Raw genomic sequence first — 27,464 nt, forward strand, 5'->3', positions numbered from 1 at the left:
TAATGTAGCCTGGTTTATTTTATGATTTTTTAACACTCCCTGTCCATGCCCCATGGGTGTGACAAATACAGTGGTGCCAACCCTGCATCTACAGGGGAAGGTGACTCGGGCCCCTTCGGCAGGAGCTATGGCTGAGAAATCCCAGTGAGATCTAATCCCACAGATCTGTACAAACCCCTCCCTGCTGCTGCTGCTTCTCCCCAACCCCCCAAACCCTGATTGATTCACGCTGTGTCCCTGCCACTCCCACTTCTGCCTGTTCCCTGCCCGGCTGTTAGTTCTGCCCCCTGCCCAGCCCCCACATCTGCCCCACAGGGCCCCTCTGCCCCCCTGCAGCCCCCGAGATTCTTCCCCCTCCCATCCCTGGGGCTGCAGAGAGTGAAGGGAAGGAGCTTCCAGCAGCCATAGAGATAAAGAGAAAGGGGCTGGGTAGATGGGAGTCCTCCAAGATCATAGAAACTTGGGTCCATGTGGCTAGAGAGACTGATTTCCAGTTCCCCCTTCTGCTGTGTCTCAGGGACACAGTCTGAGCCGGGATCCCATCCCCACCCGGAGCCAGAGCCAGGGTCGGATTCTCTCCCCGGGGAGGGAGCCCAGCGGGAAAGTGACGATCGGGGCCTCATCACCAGCATCGATAAATGTCACCTGCCCCCGGTCACAGTCCAGACAAACCCGGATCCTGCTGGGGAACCGGCTCAGGGGCAGGAGGGTCGCAGGGGAGGTGAGAGCCCGGAACTGACCCCCCAACCGCTCCACAGCCCAGATCCCCCCCTTAGGGCTAAGGCTGGTCCGTCCCTTCCTCCCCACAGACTCTCTGGCCACCCCCACAGACCAGTATCGCCCACCCCCCACCTCCACCTTCCAGCAATGTCTCCCCGAGGTGAATCCCTCACAGCCCAGCACACAGGGCCGAGTGTCAAATCTCTCAGGGTTGTCGGGCAGTCGCTGCCGTGTGTCTCCCCGTCTCACACTTTTCCGATCCTCAGACAGGACGAGTTCGGGATGAGCCGTGTCTGGATCCAGAGTCACATTCACTGGGGGGAGAGAGAATCAGAGCATTGGGGCAGAGCTCAGCCCTGGGGGAGGCTGGGACCATTTCTCACACTCCCCAGCAGCCCTGTTCTGGCTAGGACAGGCCTGGATCCCAGGGAGCTGCCTCTGCCCTGGGCACCTGAGACTGAGCAGAGGTGTCACTGCAGTTCCTGGGCATGAACTCAACACTAAGGTTGGTGTCAGGAGTGTTTGTGTGACTTCAGCGTGGGAGCTCCCCACTCTGCAGTGTGCTGTTAGGGCCATGTGTGTCATGGTCGGTATCGGTTTGGTTGGTAACTTTAGCTACAATCTCACAAAGACATTTTCTGATAATTTAAAGACAATCTCCAGCTGCAATCTCACCCTGTCTGAATGTTCCTAGGAATCCTCCTCTTTTTGTCTCCAATGCAGACGGCAGAGCGTCTGGAGGGGGAAAGGAGAAAGGAGATGAGATTTCAGGCTTTCATATTTATAACAGCATCCCCACTCTGAACTCCTAGAGCTGTCTTTTAATTATGACAGAGAAATGCACCAAGAAATTTAATATGAAAAGGTCTGAAACCATCTCTTTCCTCATTCAGATTCAAGCATCTCCCAGCAATGGGACCAACATCCTTGCTGCCTCACAACCATCCCAGGACAGACAATCTGCAAGTGAGGTTTACTTTTCCCCTCCTCATCCCCTCCCTCCCTTCACACCCCAGTTGGTTTGTCTCATTCATTTGCTGCCTTTTGTCATAACCTAGACTCAGAGCCTGCAAAGACTTTCGCATAAAAGTAACTTTTCCCACTTTGGTCCCTTTGACACTACCAGGATGTTGAGAGTTTGTGAAATCCTGGCTCTAATTGTGAGCTGTTGGGTTTGTTTACTCATCATCTCTATGGAGAGCAGCACTATGGGGCCTTGTCCGCCATAGGCAGAAATAGAAATAATAGTAAAACCATTTTATAAATGTGGAAATTGAGGGGTGACTCTGCTGTTCAGTGGCTGCAGGGGCCGGTGCAGACCTTGGCACAGGCTGAGGAAGTTCTGAAGCCAGCCAGAGCTACATCCCTGTGACAATGGCCCCCGTGTGTCTTGCCCAGCGTGCAGAGTGTCAGAGGCCCAGCTTTACACGGCCCACCTCCCTCTATCCCTCATCTACCCCCCTCCCTCTTCCACCCACCGACCCTCACCTCCCCCACCCCATTCCCAGCCCTCTCAGGAACACGCCTTCTGCCTGCACCTGCTGGGGAGGAGGCACAAGAGGCCCCTGTGCTGGAGGGACATTTGGCCCAGACTAGCTGCCCATACGGGACCAGAGCACAGTAATGGGCAGGGTCCAGCTTTAACAAATGGCCTTTAATTTAAGGTCTAGATTTTGGGTGATGACTTTTAGGCACCTGGGGCCTGGTTCTCAGAGGGGCTGGGCATCTGCAGCTCCACTAACTCTACCTGCAGCTGTGGAGGCTACATGGTTCAGGAGCACCTGCCCTGCAGCTCTCTAGTTGGGAAGAGAGCAAACCAGGTGTCCCAGATTAGGCCATTTTGGGGAATTTGGGACTGAGTGTTGTGAGCTTTGGTAAGTCGTGAATTCATGTGAGACGTCCTGATGCCTGGGCCTCTGCTACATCTGCTTCATTTGTCTGCTTTCTGCTAGTTATTCAGTTAAGTATTGAGAATTGGTACAAGGATCATTTCTTATACACCTCTACCCAGACACTCAAAATGTACAGCCCAGGAACAGTTAGCAAAGTCCAAAACCCCCTATGCAGAGAACAGATTCAAAGTGACCTATATATAATCAGTGGCAATAAACCAATCAGAAATGAGAACAATAACATGAAAATAGCTTATATAGCAAAAGCCCTGCCAATTAAGAAGTTTGTGCATGTTTATTGTATGAGTTATGTAAGATACTTAATATTTGTAACAGGCCAAGATGATTGAAAAAACTAAAATATATAATTTGGATCTGTAAAGAGGAATCTGAACTTCACAGGGAATTCCCTCTGGCTCACCTATGCCCCAGAAGAAGGTAACTGGCCACTACTTCTTTCAGTATGTCTGTAATTTCTTACTTTAACAGTAATTGCAATGGCAAGGCATGCTTGTGGTACAAATAAAGATTTGGATTAGTCAACTGGAGTGTTTTGGACCCCAAGTATGTGGCACTCTCACCCAACTATTAAATAGATCCATCATCTAATTATCAACCAATTGGCCAGACCCATTCTATTCCCACAGTCTCAGCAGCTCATCCCAATTCCCCTCCTACATCCCTTCTCAGTACCTTTGAACTTCCTGAGAGTCTCCATTAGAGCAACAGTTTTCTGGGAGAAATCACTGAGTCTTAATTCTAATTTAGGAGAAATCTCCTCTGGCTGCTGGAACTTCCCCTTCTCACACCTAGAGAGAAATAATTCCACATGGTTATATTTCATTTATTGACTCATTATAAGTTCTTGCTAGTGAATTACTGTTCTAATGGGTCTGGAATTCCTCTACTTCTCACAGTCTCAGAGCAAGGCCGTGGCAGTGAACCCTTCCCATCCTCCACAAAGGTCCCATTATTATTCTTCAGCTCTGGCCTAGAGAGTCTATCTCCGGGGACAAAAGCGGAATTGCATCTCTACGGCTAATTCACACCATGGCCTCCATGCTCTGAGGGACAGGAAGTTCCCAGATGAAGTGTAGAAATCTGTCTTCTAGGAACTCCCCCCTTCCCAGCTCATTCCACACAAGTCTCCAAACAGTCCTCAGGTGGGGAAGACTCTTGATCACTGCTGGCCTGGGCTAAATGGTGACCAGTGCCCCAGCCATGACAGGCCCATATTCCATCCTCATTATCCTTGAGCAGCCAGTCCCCCAGGGAGGTGACATCGCTAGGAAATACTTGAGGTCAGTCCTTCCCAATGAATGGAGGATTCCAGTCTTCTATAAAAGGGTGAGAACCTCAAGATGAAGTTGATCAGAGAGATTTGTATCCAAAATATGACCTTCCCCACACATTTGGCTGTAGACCCCTGGGGAGAAGCGGTGGTAACATCACCACCAAGCCCTTTCCCAGGGTTGTGAAGTGCAAGGGGGAGTGAGAGAGCCACATACCTGCTGAAGGTGCTTCTGACATCCTAGAGGAGAGAAATAGAGGGAATTTCAGTCCCACCTGACACACTTAGAATTCCAGAAGAAGGGATTTAGTAACTATGGGGAAAAGAGGCTGTGATCTGGCCCCAGGGCCATGTATTTGCTGAGCTAATGAGGCTTTTCCACTTTTTCCATCACAGTGTCTATAACTTTTCAAAAATAATAGTCATTCACATCTCTGCAATACACATTGAGTTACACAGTGATCTCTGACTGCTGGACTCCTGTGCCCATGTTTTAGGAGCAGTCTTGTCCCTGTGGTGGGGTCTGGAGTATTTCTAACTCAGTCTCACCTGCAACAATTCTGTCACTGGCTTCTGACACTTCCCCTCCATCTCGCTGATCACGTTATTGAGACGGGAAATCTCCTGGGATAGTTTACTGACATTTTCATTCTGTATCTTCACTATCTCCTTGTCCAGCTTCTCCAGCTGGGCCAGCAGGAGTCGCTCTTGTTCCTTCAGGAACTGCCACAGTCGCTGAAATACAGACACAATCTTCTGCCTCTCGGTTTGTATATTTCTCTGTAAAGGAAAATAGGGCAAGGGCTGGTCAGGGACATGGATGGAGCCTGGGGTCCTTTCATAGAGCGCTGAGTGTGTAGAAGGGAGAATTTTTTTCCAAATTCTAAGTCATCTGACTCTGAACAGTATCCTGTGCTTACTAGAGAGAGAATTATCTCACATCTTTTCATTTGGCCCCAGAATCTCGTAACAGGACGTTCCCATGTCTGACATGGTCTGGATAGTGCATTATCAATGGCGTTGGAGATGGAGATCCAAAGCAGCAGGAGGTGAAAATAAGAAAATACTAAGGACTGTAAAACAACACATCTGGACAACACCCTCAGGCATAAAAGGTGAATGACAGGAATGGAGAGATTGTCAGAGCAGAACGGGACTGCAAGCCAGAAATGAGCAGAGGGATAATTGTTTGATCAAGAAACCAAGACTTCAAAGCCAGGGACACATGTCTCTATTTAAGCTGGAACTCAAAACAGTAAACAAAGATTGCACAAAAGGATTCCTCAAGATATAACTGCACATCCCCCAAACTCTGAGCTAACAGACAATGAAAACTGTGAAACTGAGGCGTGAATGTGTAACAGTCGGGGTTTATTTTAGTGCACTGGATTTTCTAATTCAAAATTCTGTTATTTCATTACTGTAAATTGTTTCCTATGAAGAGAGTTTAATTAAGCTAACAGTAGTTAATATACAATAGATAATAACAGTTACAGTAGTTTATGGCAGTGGGTTTCAACCTGTGGTTGGTACACACAATGGATTTCCAAAGGGGTCTCTGCACCCCCAACTCAAAATTATCAAATGCAAAAAGGTTGAAATCCACTGGTTTATGGTATAGGCCTAAGTAGTAATTCCTGCTAAAACAACTAATTTTGATTTATTTATGATTATTCCCCACTTAACGGATTTCTGCTTTACCAGCCCTAACTCATTGAGATAAAACATAACTGGGCCTCTAGATTGCCCTGCCTCTTGTTATTGCTCTGATTCAGAATGCCCCTTCATCTGGCTTGTTACAAATACAGGTTAATAATGACGGGCACCTACCAGATATTCCTGGCTTCTCTTCTCTCTGCTCACTTTCAATCCCAGCAGCTTTTCTCCCTCTTCCTTCAGCGTCTTCAAATGAGCCTGAATCTTTTCCTGAAGAAACAGAAACTGATTTGAGTGGTGTTATTGTTATTGTTAGGAGTGAGAGTGTTGGTGGGAGCTTTTCCAACACAAACAAACACTCTACTGATGAGTGGAGAACACAGTAGCTTTACGATATCAGTGATACCAAGGAATTGAAGTCATATTAATGGACATTGGGAGTGTTTCATTTTCAGACTCCTTGAAATTGTTTGACCTTTTCCCCCAAATGATTTATACCAACATGACACTGGCGTCACATCCTTGGATTTTTCTTTCACTGTGAAATATTCTGTTTTTGAGGAGGCTAAACAAAGTGATACAGATCCCAGAAACTTCCTGGGATTCTCAGAGGAACCTGATCTCAACTGAATTTCAGCCCTGAACCCCTGGGGACTGGACTGGGTGGATAGAATTGACTTGGGCACTAGGGCAAACCACATTCGATGTTTTCATTTTTGTCATGAACAGTCGGGGTTTGCCCTAGTTCTGTCCTGGGCTGTTACAGAGGCAGGGCTGCCTGGGTTCCTCTTCCCCAGCACAGCTCCCAGAAGCAGCTGAGTTTCAGAGATTTCAAAATGCCGCACTGTGGGAGAGCAGTGTGAGGATTAGTGGAACCAGTTTGGCTGGTTCTTCAGCCTGATCCTGGTCACCACCACCCAGGGGTTAGTTTTGCTGCAACCCAGTCTAATCCCCATGGTATTTGGCATGGACCTGCGCTGTCTGGGGCCCTTTTGTGTGAGGACTCAAGGCGCTTGGAGTCCACACGGTGTTTAGCCCCGTGATCTCCTCTAGTGCAGGCTGACATCTGAGTTTAACCCCTCGTGGAGCAGCACAGGAGTTCAGAATCCCAGTGGGAAACATCATCTCCCTGCAGGACCTGCCACCTTTATCAAGGCATCTTTCCCTCCTAATGGCCTTTCTTAATTATTGCTCAGTCAGGAGACGGCTATAGCTGATTACTCCCAGTTCTGGGTGATGCAGGTTTGGCAGAAAACGTTCTCACTCTCCAGAGTGACAGGTTCTCTGAAATACTCCCAACAGGTAGGACAAGTAGGTTCATGCTGGAATTTTTCCACAGGCTCCCTCTGTGGAGAGCTGGACTCAGCCCTGTGGGCTACCACGCCTGTACCCGCAGGGTTTCCCCTCCACAGAAAGCCCACAACCCGTCTACAACTTCCTACGACTCACTGGTGGGTCACAAGCCACCATTTGGGAAATGGCACCCAAGGGGGTCTCAGCTCCCTAACCCTGATTCTGAAATTCCTGCCAAGCCCACAGGAGGGAGGGGAGACTGAGCCATGGCCTCCCCCTTGTGACTACTGCCACTTAGCACCTAAAACATTCCCCATAGAAAAGTACAGGCACCTAAGTCTGCATCATGGAAAATGGACGGCTTTGAAATATGGAATGATGGCCACCCATGATGACCTATCGCGATTGCCAGTGTGTACAAACACAACCCTCTTTACGTGTCCCCCACTCCCAGCCCCGGTTCTTTCTTCATTCCCCTGCTGCAGATCGTCTTCCTTAGACGGTGCCTGTGGGCTCTTTGCCTGACTTGGGACTGGGGACGTATGTGTACTAGGGCCCCTTCTAAGGACACTAAACACCACTTTGACCCCTCCTCTCTCCACTGTGCAATAACAGAGCCAACTTTGACTCCACTAGGAGTCTTGTTACAGGCTGCAGAGCTGAAATCTCTGATGCCTGGGTCTAAGCATTAGACCTACCTTGGGCTAGTGGTGCACCAGCACTGAGGCTCCCCTGCTACCAGCTAAACTCACTGAGCGCTGAAGTTACTAAGAGTTGAGATCACTGAGAGCTGTGTTAAGTTGGGGAGGCTGAAGACAAGTTGGTGAGTGGCTAGCAGGACGGCTAGCGGAGAGGTGCGGGAGAGCGGAGCGGACAGCAGGACGGCTCATGGATTAGGTCCTGCTTTGAGCAGGGGGTAGGACTAGATGACCCCCTGAGGTCCCTTCCAACCCTGACATTCTGTGATTCTATCTCTGTACAGTGCCTTGCAGAACAGGGCCCTAATCTCTCCCTGGGGCCCAGAGATGCCACTGCAATAGAAATCAGAACATTCTATTGATTACAAATTATTAATGTCAAGATGGAAATCTTTATGGGCATATGGATTCCACACTGAAATCTATGGCCAAAATCTCCAAACTGAAATCTGCAGGCCTAGGACTCTCTCCCTGTGGTCTCAGGAGACATGGAAGAGGAACGATGCCGGTCACAGGATGGCTGGCCCTATAAAGAGACAGGGGTCTCAGCCCCACCTGTGATAAACCAGTTCTCCTCCCCAGGCGAGCACAATGAAGGAGTGGTGATCACGTCTGGGTGTGACATAGTCAGTTCTCCTCCCCAGGTGGGGAGAATGAAGGATCAGGGAAGAGGGGGGTGTCATGTAATCCAACCAGGCCTGGAATAGGTAAAACAGAGGCCTATGGAGAGCCAGAGGGAGGAGACCCATGGAGAAGGCAGAGGAGGCCTTGGAATTTCTTCAGGGTGATAAGGCCGAACTCCAGACTAGAAGACCTGGGAGTCACTGCTGGGAGAGCAGGGGTGTTACTGGCCACAGAAAAGCCATTGTGGATTCTGTCTTCCTCAAGTGTGTCGTGTTCCCCCTCCTCCCCCGTCCCTCCCAGTGCTTGCCACCACAAATCAGCTGTTTCACGGCAAGAAGCACTGGGAAGGAGTGGGGAGAAGCGGAGCCGCGACATGCTCAGGGGAGGAGGCTGAGGCAGAGTGGAAGTGAGCTGAGGTGGGTGCAGAGCACTCACCAATTTTTCCCCCTGGGTGCTCCAGCCCCGGAACACCCACGGAGTCGGTGCCTATGGTTGCAGGATGGGAGCTCCACTCCTGTGCCCCCCCACCAAAGTCTCATGAGGGTGGGACTCCCTTCCTGTCTGTGTGAGGAGCTCTGCAGGAAAAGGTTGAAGAGGATAAGTGCTAACAGGACAGCCCCAGCTACATCCTACTGCTCCCTCAGCCCCAAGGAGAGGAGGAGCACAGACATGGTGTTTATAGCTTTGGGAAGGGGTGGAAGTGGGGAAGGGCAGAGAAGGGGGGTTATTCAGTGCCCAGAACTCTATGTATGGGGAGCAGGAGGGGTGGGGTGCGGGTTCATCACTCCCCCTCACTCCAACATGTCAGCCTTAGGATGTTTATGGAGAGCCACACTTCTCCACCTGCATGAGCCTTGGGAGGATTCCCAGTTGCTGGGAAACCTCCCTAGGCCTGAAACCCCTCGTTCCTCTCCAATGGAGCTCACTGAGTGGCTATCTGGGGCTAAAGGAAACTCTAATGCTGGGTATCAGGGGGTAGCCGTGTTAGTCTGTATCTACAAAAACAACAAGGAGTCTGGTGGCACCTTAAAACTAACAGATTTATTTGGGCATATAAGCTTTCGTGGGTAGAAACCTCACTTCTTCTAATACTGGGGGAAGGTGAGTTCCCCAAGGCTCTGGTTATAAAAATAACAATAGGTTTTTTTCCTACCTTGAATTCTTTGGCAGCTTCCTCTGCAGGAATGACTGTGTGATCTCTGTGCTCCTTTGATCTCTCACATACCAGGCAGATGGGGATTTCGTCCTCTTTGCAGAACAGTTTTAGAGGCTCCTTATGTTTCTCACACAGTCTCTCTGGTTCTGGTTCCCCCCCTGAGGACAACCTGAGTTCTCTGGCTGCTTCCACAACATTCCTGAGCTGCCTGTTCAGTCTGAGGTTTCTCTGGGGAAAGATCTCTCTGCACTGGGGGCAGGAGATCTCAGTAGCAAATCCCTCCCAGCACTGGGTGATGCAGGCTCGGCAGAAATTGTGATCACAGTCTAGAGACACTGGATCTTTAAAATAGTCCAAACAGATGGAACAGGTCAGTTCATCCTGGAGACTTTTTGCTGGATTCGCAGCAGCCATGACCTCTAGTGCAGGAAAGAGACAAGAGAGGAGTTTAGGTTCACTTCCTTCTCCTCAGAAATGGGCTGATTGAACTTTGTACCATTAGGCGTTTCCTTTCTGGGTGCAGTCTCGTGTGATTTCTTCTCTGTGGACTGTAAAGAGCCCTTGAATGAAGTGTGATGAGTCTAAACTGTCACCAGCTCCTCCGAAACATGTGCCAGGCCCCAAACTTTGGACTAGTCCTTTGGCTCAAAAAGGGGTAACAAGCGACTTGGGGGTTTCACTGCCTGACATGAGGATCTGATGGGGCAGCCTGGCAAGGAGGGCGAGAATCACAGCTGCTGACTCCTACTGCCTGTTCCCTACCTGGCCTTCAGCCTCCTCAGGACCCATGTCTCCAGAGCCGTCCTCAGCCATAGGCAGAACAGGCAGCCGCCTAGGGCACCACCAGGTCTGGGGGCACCGCTCTGCTGAGACAGATGGGAAGCAGTGGAGCATGTAAGAGCAGGGCTGCTGGGTCCTAGAGAGAGCCGAATGCAGCACAGTCTGAGGGAGGGGATTGGCTGCTGGGGTCTCTGGGAAGGGGTGGGGGAAGGAACTCACCTGTAGGGTGACCAGATGTCCCGATTTTATAGGGACACTCCCGATTTTGGGGTCTTTTTCTTATATAGGCTCCTATTCCCCCCCCCACCCCGTCCCGATTTTTCACATTTGCTGTCTGGTCACCCTAGGTGGGGGTAATTGGTGCCTATATAAGACAAAGCCCCAAATATCAGGACTGGCCCCATAAAATCAAGACAGCTGGATCTGGTCACCCTAGCTGGGGAGCATGTCTCTCCCCCGGGCTGCCAGCGATCCATCTCATCTTGGGGGAGCTGCACAGGGCAGGATGAGCTACTGTGGCTCCAGGGGTGCCCCGTCCCTGAGATCAGATGCTGTGCTAACTTCACCATGGTCGTTGGGCTGGCGGTGGTGCCCATTGGCGTATGATCGGAGATGAGGGTTTGCTGCTGCTGTTGCCACTCTGCACCCCAAGAGGTGGATTTTGGGGTCCTGCAGTTTTCCACCTATCTCCTCCTCTACTGCAGCTGTTGGACCAGCAGGCTGGGGAGTGAGCCAAGCATGAAAGCAGTGCTGCGTTGCCATTTACATTGTCATTGAACAACTTTGTTTGCCAAAAGAGCTTGCTAACAACCCTGAATTAAATTTCAATATTTTTGTTTTAAAAAAATCAATATCTTAGCCAAAAACAGAAAATTAAGTTGTTGACAATTATTTGTGACAAGTTTAGTATGGGGAAGGGAGTGGGCCAGTTTTCATCAGGGAAACAAAAAATGTTGACTGACTTTCCTATAGCCCTGTTACTGCTAAATAGAGCCCTCCAACAACTGTAATATGCTCATCTCCTTACTAATGTATAGAGCAGGGGTCAGCAACCTATGGCACACGTGCCAAAGGTGGCACGCGAGCTGATTTTCGATGGCACGCAGCAGTGGGCTGAGCAGCTCAGCCCACCGCTGCTCTGGGGTTCTGGCTGCTGCCCCATTGCCACCCGGGGTCCCGGCCGCCGGCCCCACTCAGCACCCACTGCTGGCCTGGGGACCCCCAAGGAACCCCAGGCTGGCAGCGGGCTGAGCAGGCTGGCGGCTGATACCCTGGCTGAGCCATCAACCTGCTGTCAGCCTGGGGTTCCATTCACTTAGCTGGTAGCGGGCTGAGCAGGACTAAATTCAATGAAATAGGAAAACAAGAGTAACTAATGACAAAGTGCAAGAACCTAGAGCAGTGGTCCCCAACCTTTTACCGTGGCAGTGGATGAGCATCCGCCGAAATTCGGCGGCATTTCAGCGGCGACGCCTCTGGATGACACTGCTTATCGGCACCAAGCAGCATCATCCAGAGGTGTCGCCGCCGAAATGCCGCCGAATTTTGGCGGCATTTCGGTGGATGCTCGTCCACCAGCCAGTACTCAGGTGCACTGAGAGGTCCCTACAGGCGCCATGGCACCCGCAGGCACTGCGTTGTGGACCCCTGACCTAGAGAGCCTCCTGAAGCACAGCGATCGTTTTGATTTAAATGGCCTTGAACTGTACGAAGAATTGAGTACACTGTCATCAATGTTGCCACATGCAAAATCGATAATGGACATTGTACAGTTTACTCATACCAGCAAACTTGTTGACATATATCCTAATGTGTACATTGCCACTTGTATTCTACTGACAATTCCTGTAACAGTAGCATCAGGAGAACGGAGTTTCTCAAAACTAAAGCTCATTAAAAACTACCTCCGCTCTACAAGGAGTCAGGAACACTTGACTGGTCTTGCTATTCTTGCAATCAAACAAGACATCACTTTGTCTTTGTCATACAATTACATTATTACTGATTTTGCAGCCAAAAAAGCCAGAAAGATTGTTTTTAATTAAGAACTAATCCTTGTTTCAATACCTCTTCATATAAATTTCCAATAAAATGTTGACAAATTAAAAAAATTACATTATTTGCATCATTCTGTCAAATCAGATTTTTTTCTATAGTGCTACTTCTTTAGTGCTAGTCCATCAGCACTACAGTGTGCTTAATTAAGTTAAACTGGTTTTAATAACATGCATGTGGCAAGTTTTCCAATAGTGTAAGCTTATATTTGTGTTGCTAAGAGCAAGACAGGCACAGGGGCACCAGTTTAATAATCCTGCCTAGGGCACCATAAATCCTAAGGACGGCCCTGCCATTAGGACCATTAAACCAGGGATGCAGCTCTGGCTGGAGCTCAGCACTTGCCTGGCTGCTGCTAAGGTCTGCACTGGCCCTTGCAGCCACTGAATAGGGGGCCTATTGAACCAGCCTGCTCCCTGCCTCAGTTTCCCCATCTATACAATGCCTGTGTGTCTCTTCGCATTACAGTCTATCGAGGACGAGGGTCTCATGGTGCTGAACTCTGAGCAGCCGCAAAAATTTGTTTGTGAAAACCCCTGATGGGATGGGAGCCTGTGAGTGGAACAGGAGCCGGACCCCGAGATGCTGCAGCGCGATCCCTTCAGCGCTAGGACCCAGGAGCAGGCGGGAGGCGGCTCCGGGCAGCGAGCGCTGGGCTCAGGCCCGGCCGCAGGAAGTGACTCGCAGCCGCTGCGGTGACTCTGGCTCCCAGGCTCCTGGCGAGATCCCCGAGCCCCGGGGGGCGGCTGGTGCTGGGAGCCCGGAGCCCTGGCTGCAGCCGGGAGAGGGGAATCTCCAGCAGGGCCCTTCCCGCTGCTCCCCCCCCAGGAGCCTCTCCCAGGGCAGAGCCCCCAGTCCGGCCCGGCCCGGCCCCTGCCCCGGGGGGCCCCGCTCGGAGGGAAGGTGAGAGAGACCCGCCCCCCCCGGCACCCCCGGGCTGCAGGGGGAGGTTTGGCCCCGGGCTGCTCCCAGCGGAGCTGGCTGCGATTCCCGCCCGGGGCCCGGGAAAGCTGCCGCCAGCCCCGGTGGGGGCGGGGCGGGGCGGGGGGAGCCCGGCACAGAGACACATGGGGAGCAGAGAGGGGGGAGAACTTACCGGGGTACAGGTCCCGCCAGGCAGACCGGAGGGGGAAACCCAGGAATAGGGAGGGCAGAGGGGATAAAAGTTCCTCCAGATGGGCTGAGCCAGCTGCAGTGGTTGCCAAAAAAAAAAAAAAAGGCGGAGAGGAGGGAGCGGGACTTTTCCTCCCCCGTTCACCAGGATCTAACTCCTATTTTCCAGGGCCGTGTCCTTGAACGCCCAGTGCATCGCAGTGCCCCTCAGGGCCGCTCCCTGCCCCGCCCCATAAGATGTTACTGGGCTGCTAGACAGGACTTGATCCAGTGAACTATTTTCACACACACACACACACACCCTCTGCTTTAAGTGTTTACAACAGGGGTAGGCAACCTATGGCACGAGTGCCAAAGGCGGCACGTGAGCTGATTTTCAGTGGCACTCACACTGCCCGGGTCCTGGGCACCAATACGGGGGGCTCTGCATTTTAATTTAATTTTAAGTGAAGCTTCTTAAACATTTTAAAAACCTTATTTACTTTACATACAACAATAGTTTAGTTATATATTATAGACTTATAGAAAGAGACGTTCTAAAAACATTAACATGTATTGCTGGCATGAAGACTTGGCACACCACTTCTGAAAGGTTGCCGACCCCTGGTTTAGAAGAATCCGGGTCTCGGTTCCTGTGTCTGTAAAGCCGCCCAGCGCTTCATCCTGTTCCCCTGAATTTCACCCCTCTTGGAATCCAGTCTGGGCAGTTTCACTCCTTTACATCGGTTCCTTATCAAAATTTTATTTTTATTGCTCTGAGCTCTTCATCCTAAACTTCATTAGTGTTGTGTGGAGGGATGTCATTCTGCCATGGAATTCTTATTTTTAATGGCAAATCATCATGGAAATATGAATAGTTGCGAGTAGTTTCAGCAATCACATCTCACGGTGACACTGTAACAGTCCCTGTTTCTATTGCAATGTTGTAATGTGAGGGCAGTGCTGACTGATTTCATGGGCTGCTCTCAAAACTCATCACACGAATGAAGTGAGCTTGATATGTTTTTGTTACACCTGCCAGACTGCGTCACACCTTTGTGAGCATGGCAGTCACAGGCTCACCGATACGACCATCCCCATGTGTGACAGGGGTAACAGACAATTCTGTCTGTCCAAGTTACATTTCTCTGGCAGTGCCTGGTTATAAGGCAAATATCCACACACATGCCCTCCCTTCCTGAGCACATACTGCTCCCAGTTTACGTGGGATTTATTAAAAAAAGAGAAATAACAACGAGGAGTCCTTGTGGCACCTTAGAGACTAACACATTTATTTGGGGATAAGCTTTCATGGTCCTAGCCCATGAAATAAGTTTGTTAGTCTCTAAAGTGCTGCAAGGACTCCTGGTTGTTTTTGCTGATACAGACTAACATGGCTTATAAAAGCGAAGTCAAGTGGGCCTAAACTCTTGTCAAGATAACTGTGTATGTGATAAAAGGATGGGAGGGGTGATGAGGAAGCTCTGAGAAATACAATTGCAACAGCTAATCGGAAGGAAGCTGCTAACCGGGGTGGGGGGGGAACACACCTCTTTAGACTAGAAAAACTTATTTTTGCTGTGTTACTGACAAGGAAGCATTAATGAGCAAGTGTGCTCATCTGGATGTTGCTATAGATCTATATAAGCTTCTGTGTTCTTTTTTTCTTTGTGGAACAGCTCAGAATGTTGCGTCTCAGCTGTCTCTCCTTTCGTGCTTGTATTATAATAAAGGAGCTTCAGGCTGTTCTGGTCTAAACACAACGCGTGGTTAATTTCCATGAAAATTTCTTGTGCCGTGACTAGGATCCACGGTATACCGCCGAACCGGAGGACCGCAGACCGTTCCCCACCAGACCCGGGCACCATCTGAAAGGTGAGAGACCTTTTAAATCTCTATTTTGGGTTTGCGGTGGAGGACTGGCCATGGGCTCTGGGATTGGGTGAGCTGCGCGCTGGATCTGGACTCTTTTGCTGCCAGACACGCCTGACACCCTCCTGTATTGCCCCAGGAAGAACCATGGGTATGGCTAGGTAGGACTTGGTTTCTTTGTATGTGCCAGTTTGAGTGAGGGTCACAGGAGCTCTTTGCGAAACCCATAAGCTCGTGGCCGGAGATGTCTCTCAAGCAAGCCCTGTGATTGCAACTAGTAGGGCTGAAAAAAGGGCCCTGCCCGAGGCAGGCTGGCTCTGCTTGGCCTTACCGGCGAGGGGCCTGTCTGGGTCTAGGATTGTGGGACCTTATCCTTTTCCCCATCCTTGGACCGTCCATGAACTCTGTTCGATCCTCTGGACAGGAATAAAGCGCATTATCCACTCCAGAACCAAGATCGGGGGAGACCTCCTTTTCCGTAACCTCTTTCCTCCCTTTCCCCTCCCAACCTGAAGGTGGTCTATGAGCCACTGACTAGTCTGACCATCTCGCCTGAAGCAGCAGAGTAAGCAGTGCCATTCTCTCTGAGACTAGCCGATGCTCTTTGCTGAAGGGGGTGTAGGAGGGTCGTGGACGTCCTCAACAAGCCTTTCCTGTGTGAGTGAAAATTGGAGTTGGTGGGTCCAAAATGATCCCCGTCCCGCCAAAAGGCACACCCATGTACTACATTCACACGAATTACAGTCCTTTCACTTGCAAGTTTCTGGAGAAATGGAATTGATATACCAGAGATGACCCAAAATTAAAGTTTCCCTCAGGGGGAAGTTTTGGCCTTGACAAGACTGTGCACCTCAGAGGCGCACTTCTGGCCAATAAGGTTGGGCAAGGCCAGTTTAAGGCATATTTTGATTGGTATGGAAAAACAGCGCCGTGAATCTCAAATGAGGAGTCTTAAGGACTCTCAAGAGAAACTTAAAATACAATTAAGAGAGGCAAAAGAGAAATTGCCTATTCCCCAAACCTCTGCCGGCCAGCAGCCATCTCTCTACCCTTCGAGACTTCTTCAGAGTATCCCATTGGCTCCATCCGAAGATCTTATTGACTTTTATTTGGGTTGCAGACATCTGGCTGCCTCTGCATCACCTCCACAGCCACACCAGAGTCAGACCAGAGTCACTGCTGGTTTTGGCAGTGGGGGAGTATGGATGGGCCAGTGGGATCAGCCTCTGCCTGCCTGGCCCTGGAGGTTGCCAGGAGAGTCCAGGGCAGTTCATTCTTCAGGTGTTGCCACCAGAGGCTCCAGCTGTTGCTAAGGGAGAGGAGTTTACACTGCAATGGGTGGCAATCCCCCAAAGTGACCCCTTTGATTCTGCTCTTTTTCTAGCATTTGGCTCAGAGATGCTGTTACTGGGAGGGTCTGAAGAGCCTGGGGGGAATCGGGGTGTGATATGGACTGAAGTCCCTTCTGTAACCTCCCTCATCACTCCTCTTGCCCCAACAGGCTGAGGAATCACGTCCACATTTCACTCCAGATCGTCCCGTCTGCCAGGAGAAAGGGAAGGGAAATGATTGTGATGGATCCAGCTCAGGTTAGGGATTTTCAGGGAGCTGCTGGGAACGGGGAGAGAGAAGCAGGGAGGAGACAGGGTGTGATAAACCTGCTGATTTTCTGAGTAGGACCATTGGCAGTGGGGGAGAGGGACATTCACCCATGTGGCAGGGCAGGGATAAACCCCTTTTGAACTCTGCCAAAATGCTGGCTGTGGCCTGCTTTCTGGCCAGGAGACCAGGGGCAGAGTCGCAGGTATTCAGCAGGGAGCCCAGCTTCAAGCCCTAATGAGGGCTGACTCAGAGGAACATGCTGAGCTGAGTGCTGACAGCTGGGCGGAGGCACCAGGAGGGCTATTAATGCCCTGGGCAAACCTCAATCAGGAGGTTAGCCTGAGAGGCAACAGGAGGGCAGTTTCGCTGTCTCCTTACCAAGTAAGGACGCCTCAAAGGCCAGGAGGATCTGGGGGTCATTATCTGTCGGGGGATCTGGGAACTGCCCGAGCACTGTAAATAAAGACACTTGGGTGAACCAGCAAAAGAAGGCGTGGAGAACTCTTCATTACACCAGGCCAAACACAGGGTGCAGGCACCAGAGGGTGGAAACCTGCGTGAACCCTGTGACACTGGGGGCATGTCTGGGATCTTCCTAGTCACGGCTATTTGTGGCTGCCATGGGAGAGACCTTGAAGTGGCTGGTGCACACCGTGCGGGAGATGCAGCAGGCCCAGCAGGCGGACAGACAGGCGCTGATGACGTGGCAGGCGGACCAACAACGGGCCCTTCAGGAGTTCATCAGGGAGCAGTCGGCAGCCCAGCAGCAGATGCTACAGAGGGTGGTGAGTCCAGCACCCGGGGATGGATCCAGGCCGCCAGGGTAGGGGCTTTGCAAGATGGGCCCCACGGATGACCCCGATGCCTTCCTGGGGACATTCGAACGGGTGGCTACGGCAGCCGGTTGGGAATGGGAAACCTGGGCCCTGTGGCTAGCGCCATACCTGGGGGCAGAGGCCCATGCTGCATTCATCGCCTTGGGCGAAACCCAGGCTAGCGACTACGATGCGGTAAAGGCCACAATGCTGGATCGGGTAGGACTCTCAACTGAGAGATATCGCCAGTGGTTCCGGGAGCCCCGCTGGACGGAGGGCCTGCGGCCCAGGGCATTTGCCCAGAGATTGACCGATTGGGCCACCCGCTCGCTGAGGCCCACAGCCCAAATCAGGGAGGAGGTAATGGATCAAATAATCTTGGAACAATTCCTCCTGGGGGTCCCAGACCTGGTGCAGGTTGGAAGACATCAGCCAGCCCAGGTGGCAGATGCTGTCCAGTAACAGAAGAATATTTAGAAGCAGAGTGGCCCAGGCGGGTGGTGAAGCCCAGTAAGGGGGCAGGACCAGGAAGAAGCCTGCCGGACACTGCTCCCAAGAAGGGGTCAGACCCAGGGCCCACCCGCAGTCGAGAACTGACTTGTTGGCAGTGCGGACGCCTGGGCCATAAGAAACAGGAATGTCCACAAATGGAGCGTGGGCTGGCGGACTTTTGTGGGTGGACTGGGGGAGGGAGGCAGGGGGCACCCAATAGAGGGAGCAGAGGGGAGGTGAAGAGAGGGTTGAACCCCAACAAGTGCAAGGACCCCCCCCCCCCCTGTGGTGCTCGGGGAAGGGGAGGGAGAAGGGAAAGAAAACTCCTAGAAAAGAAGCCGAGCACCTCAAGGTGGCACCAAAGGACCCTCCGGGCAGGAGTGTGGCTCTCAGGGGCCCGAGGGAGATAAAGACCAGGGGGCCGGGGAACTGAAACCAGAGGGTGGGGGGGTACCCGGGCCAGCAGGCGCCGCCAGACCAGGTCTGTGGTCTCTGCCGCGCCAGGGGGCATACAAGGGAGGCCTGTCCCTACCGTGGATGCGGAGGAGGGCCTGGACACCCCGAGGAGGGCCCGCGGGGGGTACTGGCACTCCCACTGAGGGGCGGAGTTGTCCGCCTGAGGAGGGGCAGGGACAGGGTGAGCCTGGCAGCTCCTTAAAAGGGGGAGGGGTGTGGCAGGGGTGGGGTAAACCCTTTTAGAGCCCTGCCAAAATGCTGGCTGTGGCCTGCTTTCTGGCCAGGAGACCAGGAGCAGAGTCGCAGGTATTCAGCAGGGAGCCCAGCTGCGAGCCCTAATGGAGGGCTGGCTCTGAGGGACATGCTGAGCTGAGTGCTGACAGTGGGGCTGAGGCACCAGGAGGGCTATAAAAGCCCTGGGCAAAGCTCAGTCAGGAGGCTCGACTGGGAGGAGACAGGAGGGCAGTTTTGCTGTCTCCTTACCAAGCAAGGACGCCTCAAAGGCCAGGAGACCCTGGGGAGGGCCTGGGCGTCACTATCTGTCAGGGGATCTGGGAACTGCCGGAGCACTGTAAATAAAGACACTTGGGTGAACCAGCAAAAGAAGGTGTGGGGGACTCTTCATTACACCAAGCCAAACACAGGGTGCAGGCACCAGAGGGTGGAAACCTGTGTGGACCCTGTGACAGCCCATTTCAAAAACAGGACAAACCCTCCCTGCACGGGGCTGGAGCCTGACCCCACTGGCCAAAGGCTGCTGTGAAATACAAAGGGAAGCTGTTAGGATTCCTGTCCCCAGCTCAGAGCTCTGCTTCCCGGATCAGCCTGTGGCTGGCAGGTGTGAGGGAAATGAGAAGACCCTGCCCTGCTCCGTCTGCTGGGGGGACAAGGAGCTCTCACCTTCTCCCACCTCCTGAAGCCTCCTGGCTGCTCTGGGGTCAGATTTTGCTACTCTGGCCCTCCCAGAGCTTCAAGTTTTTATTTCCTTTCCCTGTGGCTAGCGGGTTTGTGGCTGGGGCAACAGGCACTGAGTGGGGGACTCTTGTTGTTCCAGATGCTGGTGACCTTCGAGGAGGTGGCTGTGTATTTCACCCAGGGGCAGGGGGCTCTGCTAGACCCCGCTCAGAGATCCCTCTACAGGGACGTCATGCAGGAGAACTATGAGACGGTGACCTCGCTGGGTAAGGGATTCCTGTGCCCTCAGCTATTAGAAGCCATGGGGTCTGCATGTCTGACTCTCGTCAGGTTCTTCCCTGGTCAGTTAGATTAGAGGTGAATGGGTTCCATAATGCACAGCTGCCGTGAGAGAGACTTGCATCTCCATGCCTTCTCGAGTGGGATACAGGTGTCAAAAGCTAATGGACATGCTAGCAAATCCTCATCCCTCCAGGTTTCAAAGGGACAGAATTTGTTCATTGTCCTGTCTGTGTTGATTCCTAGTCACATACAGAATCCCTGTTCACCTCCCTTCTGGGAAATAGCTCCAGCCATGGGGAGGGCTCTGGGCTCTGCAGGTTTAGAAATAGGCAGAAGTTTAACGCCAGAGCTGGGTGTGTGTCAGCCAGTCCCCCAGAGAGCACAGATCCTGGGAACTCCTAGTGAGGGTATAAAAATTCCCGTCACCTCCCCAGACACCTGCCTCCCCCAAGGTGGCTCAGTGACCGTGTTCCTGTCCTCTTAGGTTCCATATTCCTACCAGCACAGCACGGGGACAGGTTCCGTTCACACAGCGCCCTTTGTGACAGACACTCCCCCAGTGCTCCATGCGCCCTGTGCGAAGAGTTCAGTCACAGAGACCCCCTTGGGATTGTAACCTGATGTGCTGAAATAGTCACTGAGCCTGTTTTCCCTGCCAGCTTGGGCCCCCAGTACCTTCTCTTGTTGAACCAGACACGCTAACCTGCTGCAGCAAAGATTCAGGGTCCGGCCCATGCCCCCAAGCTGCACATCTTAACTGAAAACAGCACAGCAAGATCCCTGTCTCCAGCTCTGAGATACCCATCCCCCATAGGATCTAAACCCCAGATAAATCCGTCTTACTCTGTATACACATTATACAGGGGAACTTCCTAAGTGTTCACCCTCTTCATCACTACAAGAGAGAGATGCACAAACTGTTTGCTCTCTCCCCACCAGTAGCACTTGCACTGGGTTTATTAATAAGCAAAATGTATTAAGTATAAAAAGTGGTGGTTTTAAGTAATAACAGACAGAACAAAGAAAGTCACTAAGCAAAATAAAACAAACACGCAAGGCTAAGCTTAATACACTAAGAAACTGGTTACAAATAATAGTTGCTCACCTTCACATAAGCTTCTTTCACAGACTAGACTTCTTTCTAATCTGGGCCCAAACCTTTCCCCTGTTCAGTATCTGTTAGTTGCAGCAGACCTCTTGGGTGATAAACAGGGGTCTCCTCACCTAATTTTAAATCTAAGAATGATACATACATGCAAATAGGAAAACCATATTCAGTAGCTTACAACTTTTCTAATGATACCTTAAATGGGACCTTTTGCATAAAGAATGTTCCAATTGTGTCATATTCATATTGATTAAGCATATTTACAGTGTATGGAGCACCCCGTAACACCCTGATCTGGTCTGATTTCACTCCTGCGCAGGATTTCCCATTCCCAAACCTGAGCTGATCGCACGTCTGGAACGAGGGGAAGAGCCGTGGGTGCCCGATCTCCAGGCCTGCGAGGAAAGAGAGATCCTGAGAGGCACCCACACAGGTGAGGACTGACACAGAAACCATCTGGGGAATGAAGGAAAAAGTTGCAGGAGTTTCCTTTCCAGGCTTCCTTCCCTGTGAGTGTGTTTTGGGTGAGAAGTGGAGGCAGAATCCAATTGCTCAGTCTTTGTGTTGGGTTTTCCCTCTGTGCTAGTCCTCTTTCTCCCCAGCACAATGACTCCTGTCTGGATTGTCTCTCTCCCAGCACATCATGAGAGAATGAGTGAGAATGAAGAGGAGAATCATGATGCAGAAGTTCCTGGTAAAGTGGAATCACAGGAGACCTTTATGGGAAGTGCTGCATGGAATTTTTCCCACTGCTTGGAAGAGGGAGAAGCCTGGGGAAATTGGCACAGGTCAGAGAGGCTGCTGGGAAACCACCCAGGGCAGAAAGTGGATTGAATCTATTAATGGTGGGAGAGGAGACCAGGATCCCAGAGCTCAGCAGACAAGGAAGACACCCTGGCACTGCCTGCATGTGGGAAAAGATTCATTCTGAGCTCACAGCTTGTAACACATCAGACAATCCATACTGGAGAGAAATCCTCCCAATGCTTGAACCATGGGGAAAGCTTCAATAACAGCTTAGACCTTAATAACCACGGGAGATGCCACACAGAAGAGAAACCCTCTCAGTGCCTCGAGCGTGGGAAACATTTCATTTGGAAGTCAGAACTAATTACACATCAGAGATTCCACACACAAGAGACCCCATAAGTGTTTCGTCTGTGGGAAAAGTTTTTCATGTGGAGGTCAGATCTAGTTAAACATCAGGGCATCCACACAGGAGAGAGACCCCATAAGTGGTGGTTTGTTTTTTTTGGATAGAATTGCTGCAAAGAAACCAAGATTTTTTAAAAAATATTTTTATAAATTTTAATTGTTAAATTTTTTTAGCCTTTGCAGAGTTAATTTTTAACTTTTTTTTTAAAAGTGCTTATTTTTTAGAACAATATTTTACTTAACGTAGATGTTACCATTTTCATTATTGTTTTAGGGATGTAAATGTCCCATGCTGTAACTGCTGCTTTTTTTAAATTTTTGCCATATTTTTTTTTATTTGTTGCTTGATTGCTTACCTGGGCCCGATTTTTGTTTTTTTTCTTTTTGCTGAACCATTTTTTTTTATTATGGCTGCCTGACTTTTTGCCTGGACCCAATTCTGTGTGTGGGTTTTGGGTTTTTTTGCTGAACTGTTCCTTTTTATGGGCACAAGCCTTGTTCCACTACCAATTCAGCAAGGAGGGTGGGCTATTTAACTAGGCCCCACCTCTTCTGTTTTTTTTAAACATTTTTGCTTACAAGGGTTACCTTGGGCGGAGAGAGCTCAGTGGTTTGAGCATTGGCCTGCTAAACCCAGCGTTGTGAGTTCAATCCTTGAGGGGGCCATTTACGGATCTGGGGCAAAAATCTGTCTGGGGATTGGTCCTGCTTTGAGCAGGGGGTTGGACTAGATGATTTCCTGAGGTCCCTTCCAACCCTGATAATCTATGAGTTATTTCCCATGAGGCTTGCCACCTGGACAGAACACATGGCCAATTGGTGGCTGCATTTCTCCACTGGGTGACCAATCCCAACATAAAAATCCTTTGGGATTCTTGCTGATGAGGTACTATGGAAATGTGTTGGGCTTATCCCCTTGCTGTATTCTGCTAACCTGAGCTCTGCTTTGCTGTAGGGTTGGAATTGGAGACTCCCTCACTGGTTCCTCTAAAGAAGAACCCCAACACTGTAGTGGTGTCTGAAAAATACAACCTGATGCCGATGAAGAGACAGAGGTTGGTCTGAGCATCCTGCCCTGCTCTGGGGAAAGCATCCCGACCTTGCACCTGTGGCTTCCTCTGTCTGCCTCACCTTTACACTCTGTCCCTCAGTCCTGAGAATCACTCTGTGTGGAACTGGGAGGCAGGACTCCTGGGTTCTATCCCTGGCTCTTGGGAGGGAAGTGGGGTCTAGTGGTTAGAGCGGTGGGGGCTGGGAGGCTGGACTGAGTGCTGAGGGGATTTGCCCGAGGCCCTGTGTGTGGTACAGGCCCAGCATTGGTAACCTTCCCCAAGCCACCCCTGCTTGCCCCTTCAGCCCCCTGCAAAGCAGCTCTAGGGTTGTGTGTGCTTCCTGTGTTCTGCATGCTAGATCATCACGTGATCTGGGCTTGCCTGCTCCTTGCTCAGGGCAGTGTCTGATCCCTTTCCTGGGCCATGACCTCAGCGTCTCAGTACCATGTCTGCTTTTCCCTCTCACAGCACGTCCGCCTCCTCTGGAGACAACCCACCAGTAGAGAAGAAATGCAAGCCTCTGAACACCACCCCCAACAGCACCAAGGAAATCAAAGTTAAGATCATCCCTGCGCAACGTGAGTACATTGAGGCCCCGGTAGTCAGGATGCCTGGGTTTGGTCCTCAGCACTGGGCAGGGAGTGGGATCTAGTTGGTGAGAGTAACGGAGTTGCAGGGGTGGGGCTGAGAGTCAGGACTCCTGGGTTCTATCCCTGGTTCTGGGAGGTGACTGGGGCGTAGCATGGGGGAGGAGCAGGATAACACATGAAGTTGCAAGTGCGTGGAGCTTCAGTTTGTATAAGCTCTTTCGTTTCCCCCCCTCTCTGCAGCAATGGAGGGCTTGGGCTTCCTGGATGCCCAGAACTCTGCCCCCATCCCGGGGATCAAGATCAAAAAGAAAAAGAAAGTCTTGTCTCCTACGGCAGTCAAGGTACAAACACCTCTGGGTGGGGGCTGGTGGGTTAGAATAGGGCAGGGAGGGCTGAGAGGCAGGACCCCTTGGTTCTGTCCCCAGCTTGGGGAGTGGGGGGGATCTGGTGGGTTAGAGCAGGGGGCTGGGAGGCAGGACCCCTGGGTTCTGACTTCAGCAATGAGAGGGGAGTGGGGTCTGGTGCAGGGACTGAGAGTCACTGGTTCACTTTCCATTACACTGATCCCACACTTCTCTGTGTCCCAGGCGAGCCCGTTGGAAGGGAAGCCAGTCCCAGAAGCGAGCGCTGTTAAACCATCCTCTCCAGAACCTGGTACTGCATCCAAGCCCGTGGAGGTGGATCAGCCCAGCACTCCTGTGCCAGCAGTAGAGGTCCCAGAGCTGATGGAGACCGGTAAGGATGGGGAAGGCGTTGGAGCCAATGGGTTCTGTTGTGCTAACCCTGGGCGGGTAATGGGTAATAATTGGAGATATACCAATCTCCTAGAACTGGTGTTGGATCAGACCTGATGTTGCCACCCAGGAGGCCATAAAACCCATAATGCATGTGGCCGGGTGGGCCATGCTAGCTGGGATACAGCTGCCTTGGCAGGGGGGCAGCCCCTGTGTTAGCGTAACTGTGGGGCTGGCAGGGCTGTCTTCACCTGGGGGTCCTGGGTTGGGCTCAGGAGGCATTGGCACCGGTTGTTAGATCCAGGCTCCGTGGGGGTGTGTGATTGTTTGTGTCTGATCACTGAGCTGCTCTGTGTCCCATCCCCGCAGCCTCGTCTGAGCAGAACTCGGATGCCAAGCCCTCCGAGAGCACCGCTGACTCCATGCGGCTTACCAAGAAGGGCAAGAAGAAGAAGACAGTGACTTGGCCTGAGGAGAGCAAGCTGCGGGAGTACTTCTACTTCGAGCTGGATGAGACTGAGCAAGGTGAGTACTGGGGCATGGGCCTTTCCCTCTAGGGGGCACTAGCTCCCATCCAGCACTTGGGTTATGGGACATGGGGGGCCTTTCCCTCTAGGTGGTGCCAGCTCTGCTCCAGCACCAGGGGACTACCTGGCTTCTGCAGGTGGGCAAAGGGATACAAGGCCTTTGAACTCCTGTTGTGGAGTGGGGGGAGGGAGGGTGTCACCCTTCCCATCAGCTGGACGGCAGAGGCCTTTCTGTCCCCTGACTAAACCTCTCCCCGTTTCTTCTCCTCCCCTGGCAGTCAATGTGAACAAGATCAAGGACTTTGGCGAGGCAGCCAAGCGGGAGATGCTGAAGGACCAGCACGCCTTCAAGACGGCGCGCCGGCTCAGCCACGACGCCATGGGGAAGAAGGTGCCCTGGGTTTACCCCAAGCTCATCGACCTGCCTAGCCCCTTGGTGCAGCCGGGCAGCGGCAGCCGCGAGAAGTTCACCCAGGCCGAGAGGGAGAAGGGCATCCTGCAGGAGATCTTCCTCTTCAAGGAGAGGTGGGTGTGGCCCTGACGGGCAGGGCGCGGGGTTGGAAGGATACTGGAAGTGACGCCGAGGCACCATTTCCCAGTTGCACAATGTAGGCTCTTTAACGGCCAGTATGTCAAATTTAGGGCCACCCACCTGAATCCAGCATGTCTCTGTCCCTCTCTAGCGGCATATGAGCCGGCTGCTGCCTCTGAGCCTGTCGACTTGGTGGTTTGACTCAGGGACCACAGACCCTGATTTCAGCTCCAGACGTCCCAGCAGATGAGCCCACCAGGGGCCTCTCTAGGTTGCTGGGCACCAGGATCCAGCTCTGACCCTGCTGTCTTTGCTTCCCATGGCGGGTGGATGCTGGGTGGGTGGGTGGACCTGGCCTGTGAGGCTGTGCTGGTAGCATGGGGGTGGGGGGGCATCAGCCTGTGCCGAGAGCCCCACAGTGGGGGGGCTATGACCACATCTCTTGGTGCTGAGATCTGACCAGAATTTCTCCTCTCCACAGCGTTCCAGACAATCTCCACGAACCCGACCCGGAGTCGTACGAACCCCTGCCGCCCAAACTCATCCCGCTCGACGAGGTACGTCTGGCCCAGGGCCCTGGTTTCTCTATCCTGCTTTGAGGGACAGAAGGAGGGGGCCTGTGGGGTAGAGCAGGGGGATTGGTAGTCAGGACTCCTGGGTTGGCTCCTCACTGTGGAAGGGGTCTAGGGGTTAGAGCATGGGGTCCATTTCCCAGCTCCCTGGGGGCCCTTCCTCACTCTGTGTCTCTGTCTCCCCTGTATAAACAGGGATGGGCTAGGGAAGGGCAAAGGCCCAGGAACCCGAGCGCCCAGCCATGACCCCCAGCCCCTGAGGCTGGGGCGTCCTCCCCACCCTCAGCCCATCCTGACTCCAGTGTCTCCTCTGTCCCCTCTCTCAGGAATGCACCATGGACGAGGCCACCTACCAGGAAGGACTCGACTCAGCCGCCGCCTCGCAGTCTCTTGGCGGATCCCAGGCCTCCAAGCTGCCTCCAGTGCTGGCCAACCTGATGCCGGGCCCCGTGTTCCCCAAGAGCCCTCAGGACCCCAACCCCAGCTCCTCCATGAACGTGCAGGAGATCCTCACCTCCATCACGGTAATTGGAGCTGCTGCGTAGCCTGACTGACCCTATAGACTCCCCGTAGTGGGAGGGTCTGGCACCAAAAGGGTAAACTCTGTGCTGCTCTATGGGTGGGGCCTCCCTGGCCCATCTTCCCCCAGAGCGGACCAGTGCTTCCCCCTGCTACTTCACCACTGCTGGAGCGGACCATTGGCCTGGTCTCCCTGCCTCCAGCTTGGGTGAAGGTCCAGCACTTAGGGGGAAGGGGAAACTCCGGCAATGCACCAGCTGAGCAATCGTTGGGGTCGGGGGATGCGTGGGGCAGTGGGACTCTTTCCTATCACTCCCTTCTCCCAAAGCAGTTGGGTCAAGCCAGCCCCTGGCCCCAGCTAGAGGGGTTAATGGACTAGCACAGCGCCCTGGAGTTAAAGGTCAGAGAGAGCTCAGAGGGTGGTGTGGGGCGGGGGGGAGGAGGGACTCTCTGTCTAACCCTGCCCCTCCTGTCTCCCTTCCCTGCACAGGACGGGCCCAACAGCCACAAGACGGAGGAGCTAATGAAACAGCCAGATTACTCGGACAACATCAAACACTTGCTTGGCAACCTCCAGACACAGCCCCCGGGGCCCTCAGGAGGTAAGAGACCTGTAGGGAGGGGGCACTGACCCTGTTCTCACCTCCCGCTGCTAGGAGGAAATCCTGTCCTGCCGGTCGCCTTCTGGCTTCTGTTTCTTTGCCTTCTGTCTGTCTTGATGGGGCGCCTGGGACTTATAACCCATCAGCTCCTACAGTTCTAGGGGCTCTGGCAGGTGGGTAATCCGAAGGACGTGACCTTGCTCGTTCGAGTGGCTGGGACCAGGGGAGAGCTGGTGCACCCAGCATCCTGATGACATCATGGGTGTGCGAGTGCATGTCTGTGTGATTTCCTGCTCTGGGGGTTCCAGGAGAGGTGGCCATGTAAACATGTCCTTGGTTAGAATGGGAGGTTGCTGTGAAGGGATGGGAAGTGTAACCCCAT

At 52.3% G+C, this 27,464-nt stretch overlaps 2 protein-coding genes across 4 annotated transcripts in view; one reads left to right on the forward strand and one right to left on the reverse strand.

The window, feature by feature from the left end:
- LOC123344850 (zinc finger protein RFP-like) lies at window positions 1-13,503 on the reverse strand. 3 transcript variants are annotated; one of them, XM_044981344.1, is made up of 8 exons: window positions 13,262-13,499; window positions 9,328-9,749; window positions 5,734-5,829; window positions 4,453-4,683; window positions 4,121-4,143; window positions 3,306-3,421; window positions 1,396-1,455; window positions 1-1,034 (listed from the first exon to the last, which is right to left on the reverse strand). In XM_044981344.1, exons 2-8 carry the CDS (start codon window positions 9,742-9,744, stop codon window positions 514-516), a joined length of 1,464 nt encoding a protein of 487 aa, XP_044837279.1. In that variant the 5' UTR covers window positions 9,745-9,749; window positions 13,262-13,499; the 3' UTR covers window positions 1-513. The 3 variants fall into 3 exon arrangements, with proteins under 3 accessions (XP_044837279.1, XP_044837280.1, XP_044837281.1); XM_044981345.1 differs by lacking the exon at window positions 13,262-13,499 and adding an exon at window positions 10,093-10,193; XM_044981346.1 differs by lacking the exon at window positions 1,396-1,455 and having other exon boundaries at window positions 13,262-13,503.
- Window positions 13,054-27,464, forward strand: part of LOC123346644 (serine/threonine-protein phosphatase 1 regulatory subunit 10-like) — a 16,534-nt gene continuing 2,123 nt past the window's right edge. Inside the window, exons 1-16 of the mRNA XM_044984121.1 lie at window positions 13,054-13,068; window positions 15,063-15,132; window positions 16,631-16,718; window positions 17,331-17,516; window positions 19,549-19,638; window positions 20,176-20,209; window positions 21,437-21,493; window positions 22,910-23,009; window positions 23,475-23,584; window positions 23,837-23,937; window positions 24,184-24,331; window positions 24,700-24,855; window positions 25,136-25,382; window positions 25,871-25,946; window positions 26,288-26,485; window positions 26,971-27,082. Of these exons, the coding sequence (XP_044840056.1) occupies window positions 16,695-16,718; window positions 17,331-17,516; window positions 19,549-19,638; window positions 20,176-20,209; window positions 21,437-21,493; window positions 22,910-23,009; window positions 23,475-23,584; window positions 23,837-23,937; window positions 24,184-24,331; window positions 24,700-24,855; window positions 25,136-25,382; window positions 25,871-25,946; window positions 26,288-26,485; window positions 26,971-27,082 (1,639 nt within the window). The 5' untranslated portion in view covers window positions 13,054-13,068; window positions 15,063-15,132; window positions 16,631-16,694. The remainder of the gene's footprint in view (window positions 13,069-15,062; window positions 15,133-16,630; window positions 16,719-17,330; window positions 17,517-19,548; window positions 19,639-20,175; window positions 20,210-21,436; window positions 21,494-22,909; window positions 23,010-23,474; window positions 23,585-23,836; window positions 23,938-24,183; window positions 24,332-24,699; window positions 24,856-25,135; window positions 25,383-25,870; window positions 25,947-26,287; window positions 26,486-26,970; window positions 27,083-27,464) is intronic.

The sequence above is a fragment of the Mauremys mutica genome, chromosome 12 (assembly GCF_020497125.1).
Source record: "Mauremys mutica isolate MM-2020 ecotype Southern chromosome 12, ASM2049712v1, whole genome shotgun sequence".
Lineage (NCBI taxonomy): Eukaryota > Metazoa > Chordata > Testudines > Geoemydidae > Mauremys > Mauremys mutica.

What these genes read in the sequence shown, in the direction of transcription:
- LOC123344850 (XM_044981344.1), bottom strand. Translation starts at nt 9,744, where the DNA reads ATGGCTGCTGCGAATCCAGCAAAAAGTCTCCAGGATGAACTGACCTGT. An exon ending in AGAGAAGCCAGGAATATCTG is followed by an intron (nt 4,684 to 5,733) that starts GTAGGTGCCCGT and finishes TTTCCTTTACAG; the next exon opens with AGAAATATACAAACCGAGAG. An exon ending in GTCAGAAGCACCTTCAGCAG is followed by an intron (nt 3,422 to 4,120) that starts GTATGTGGCTCT and finishes ATTTCTCTCTAG; the next exon opens with GTGTGAGAAGGGGAAGTTCC.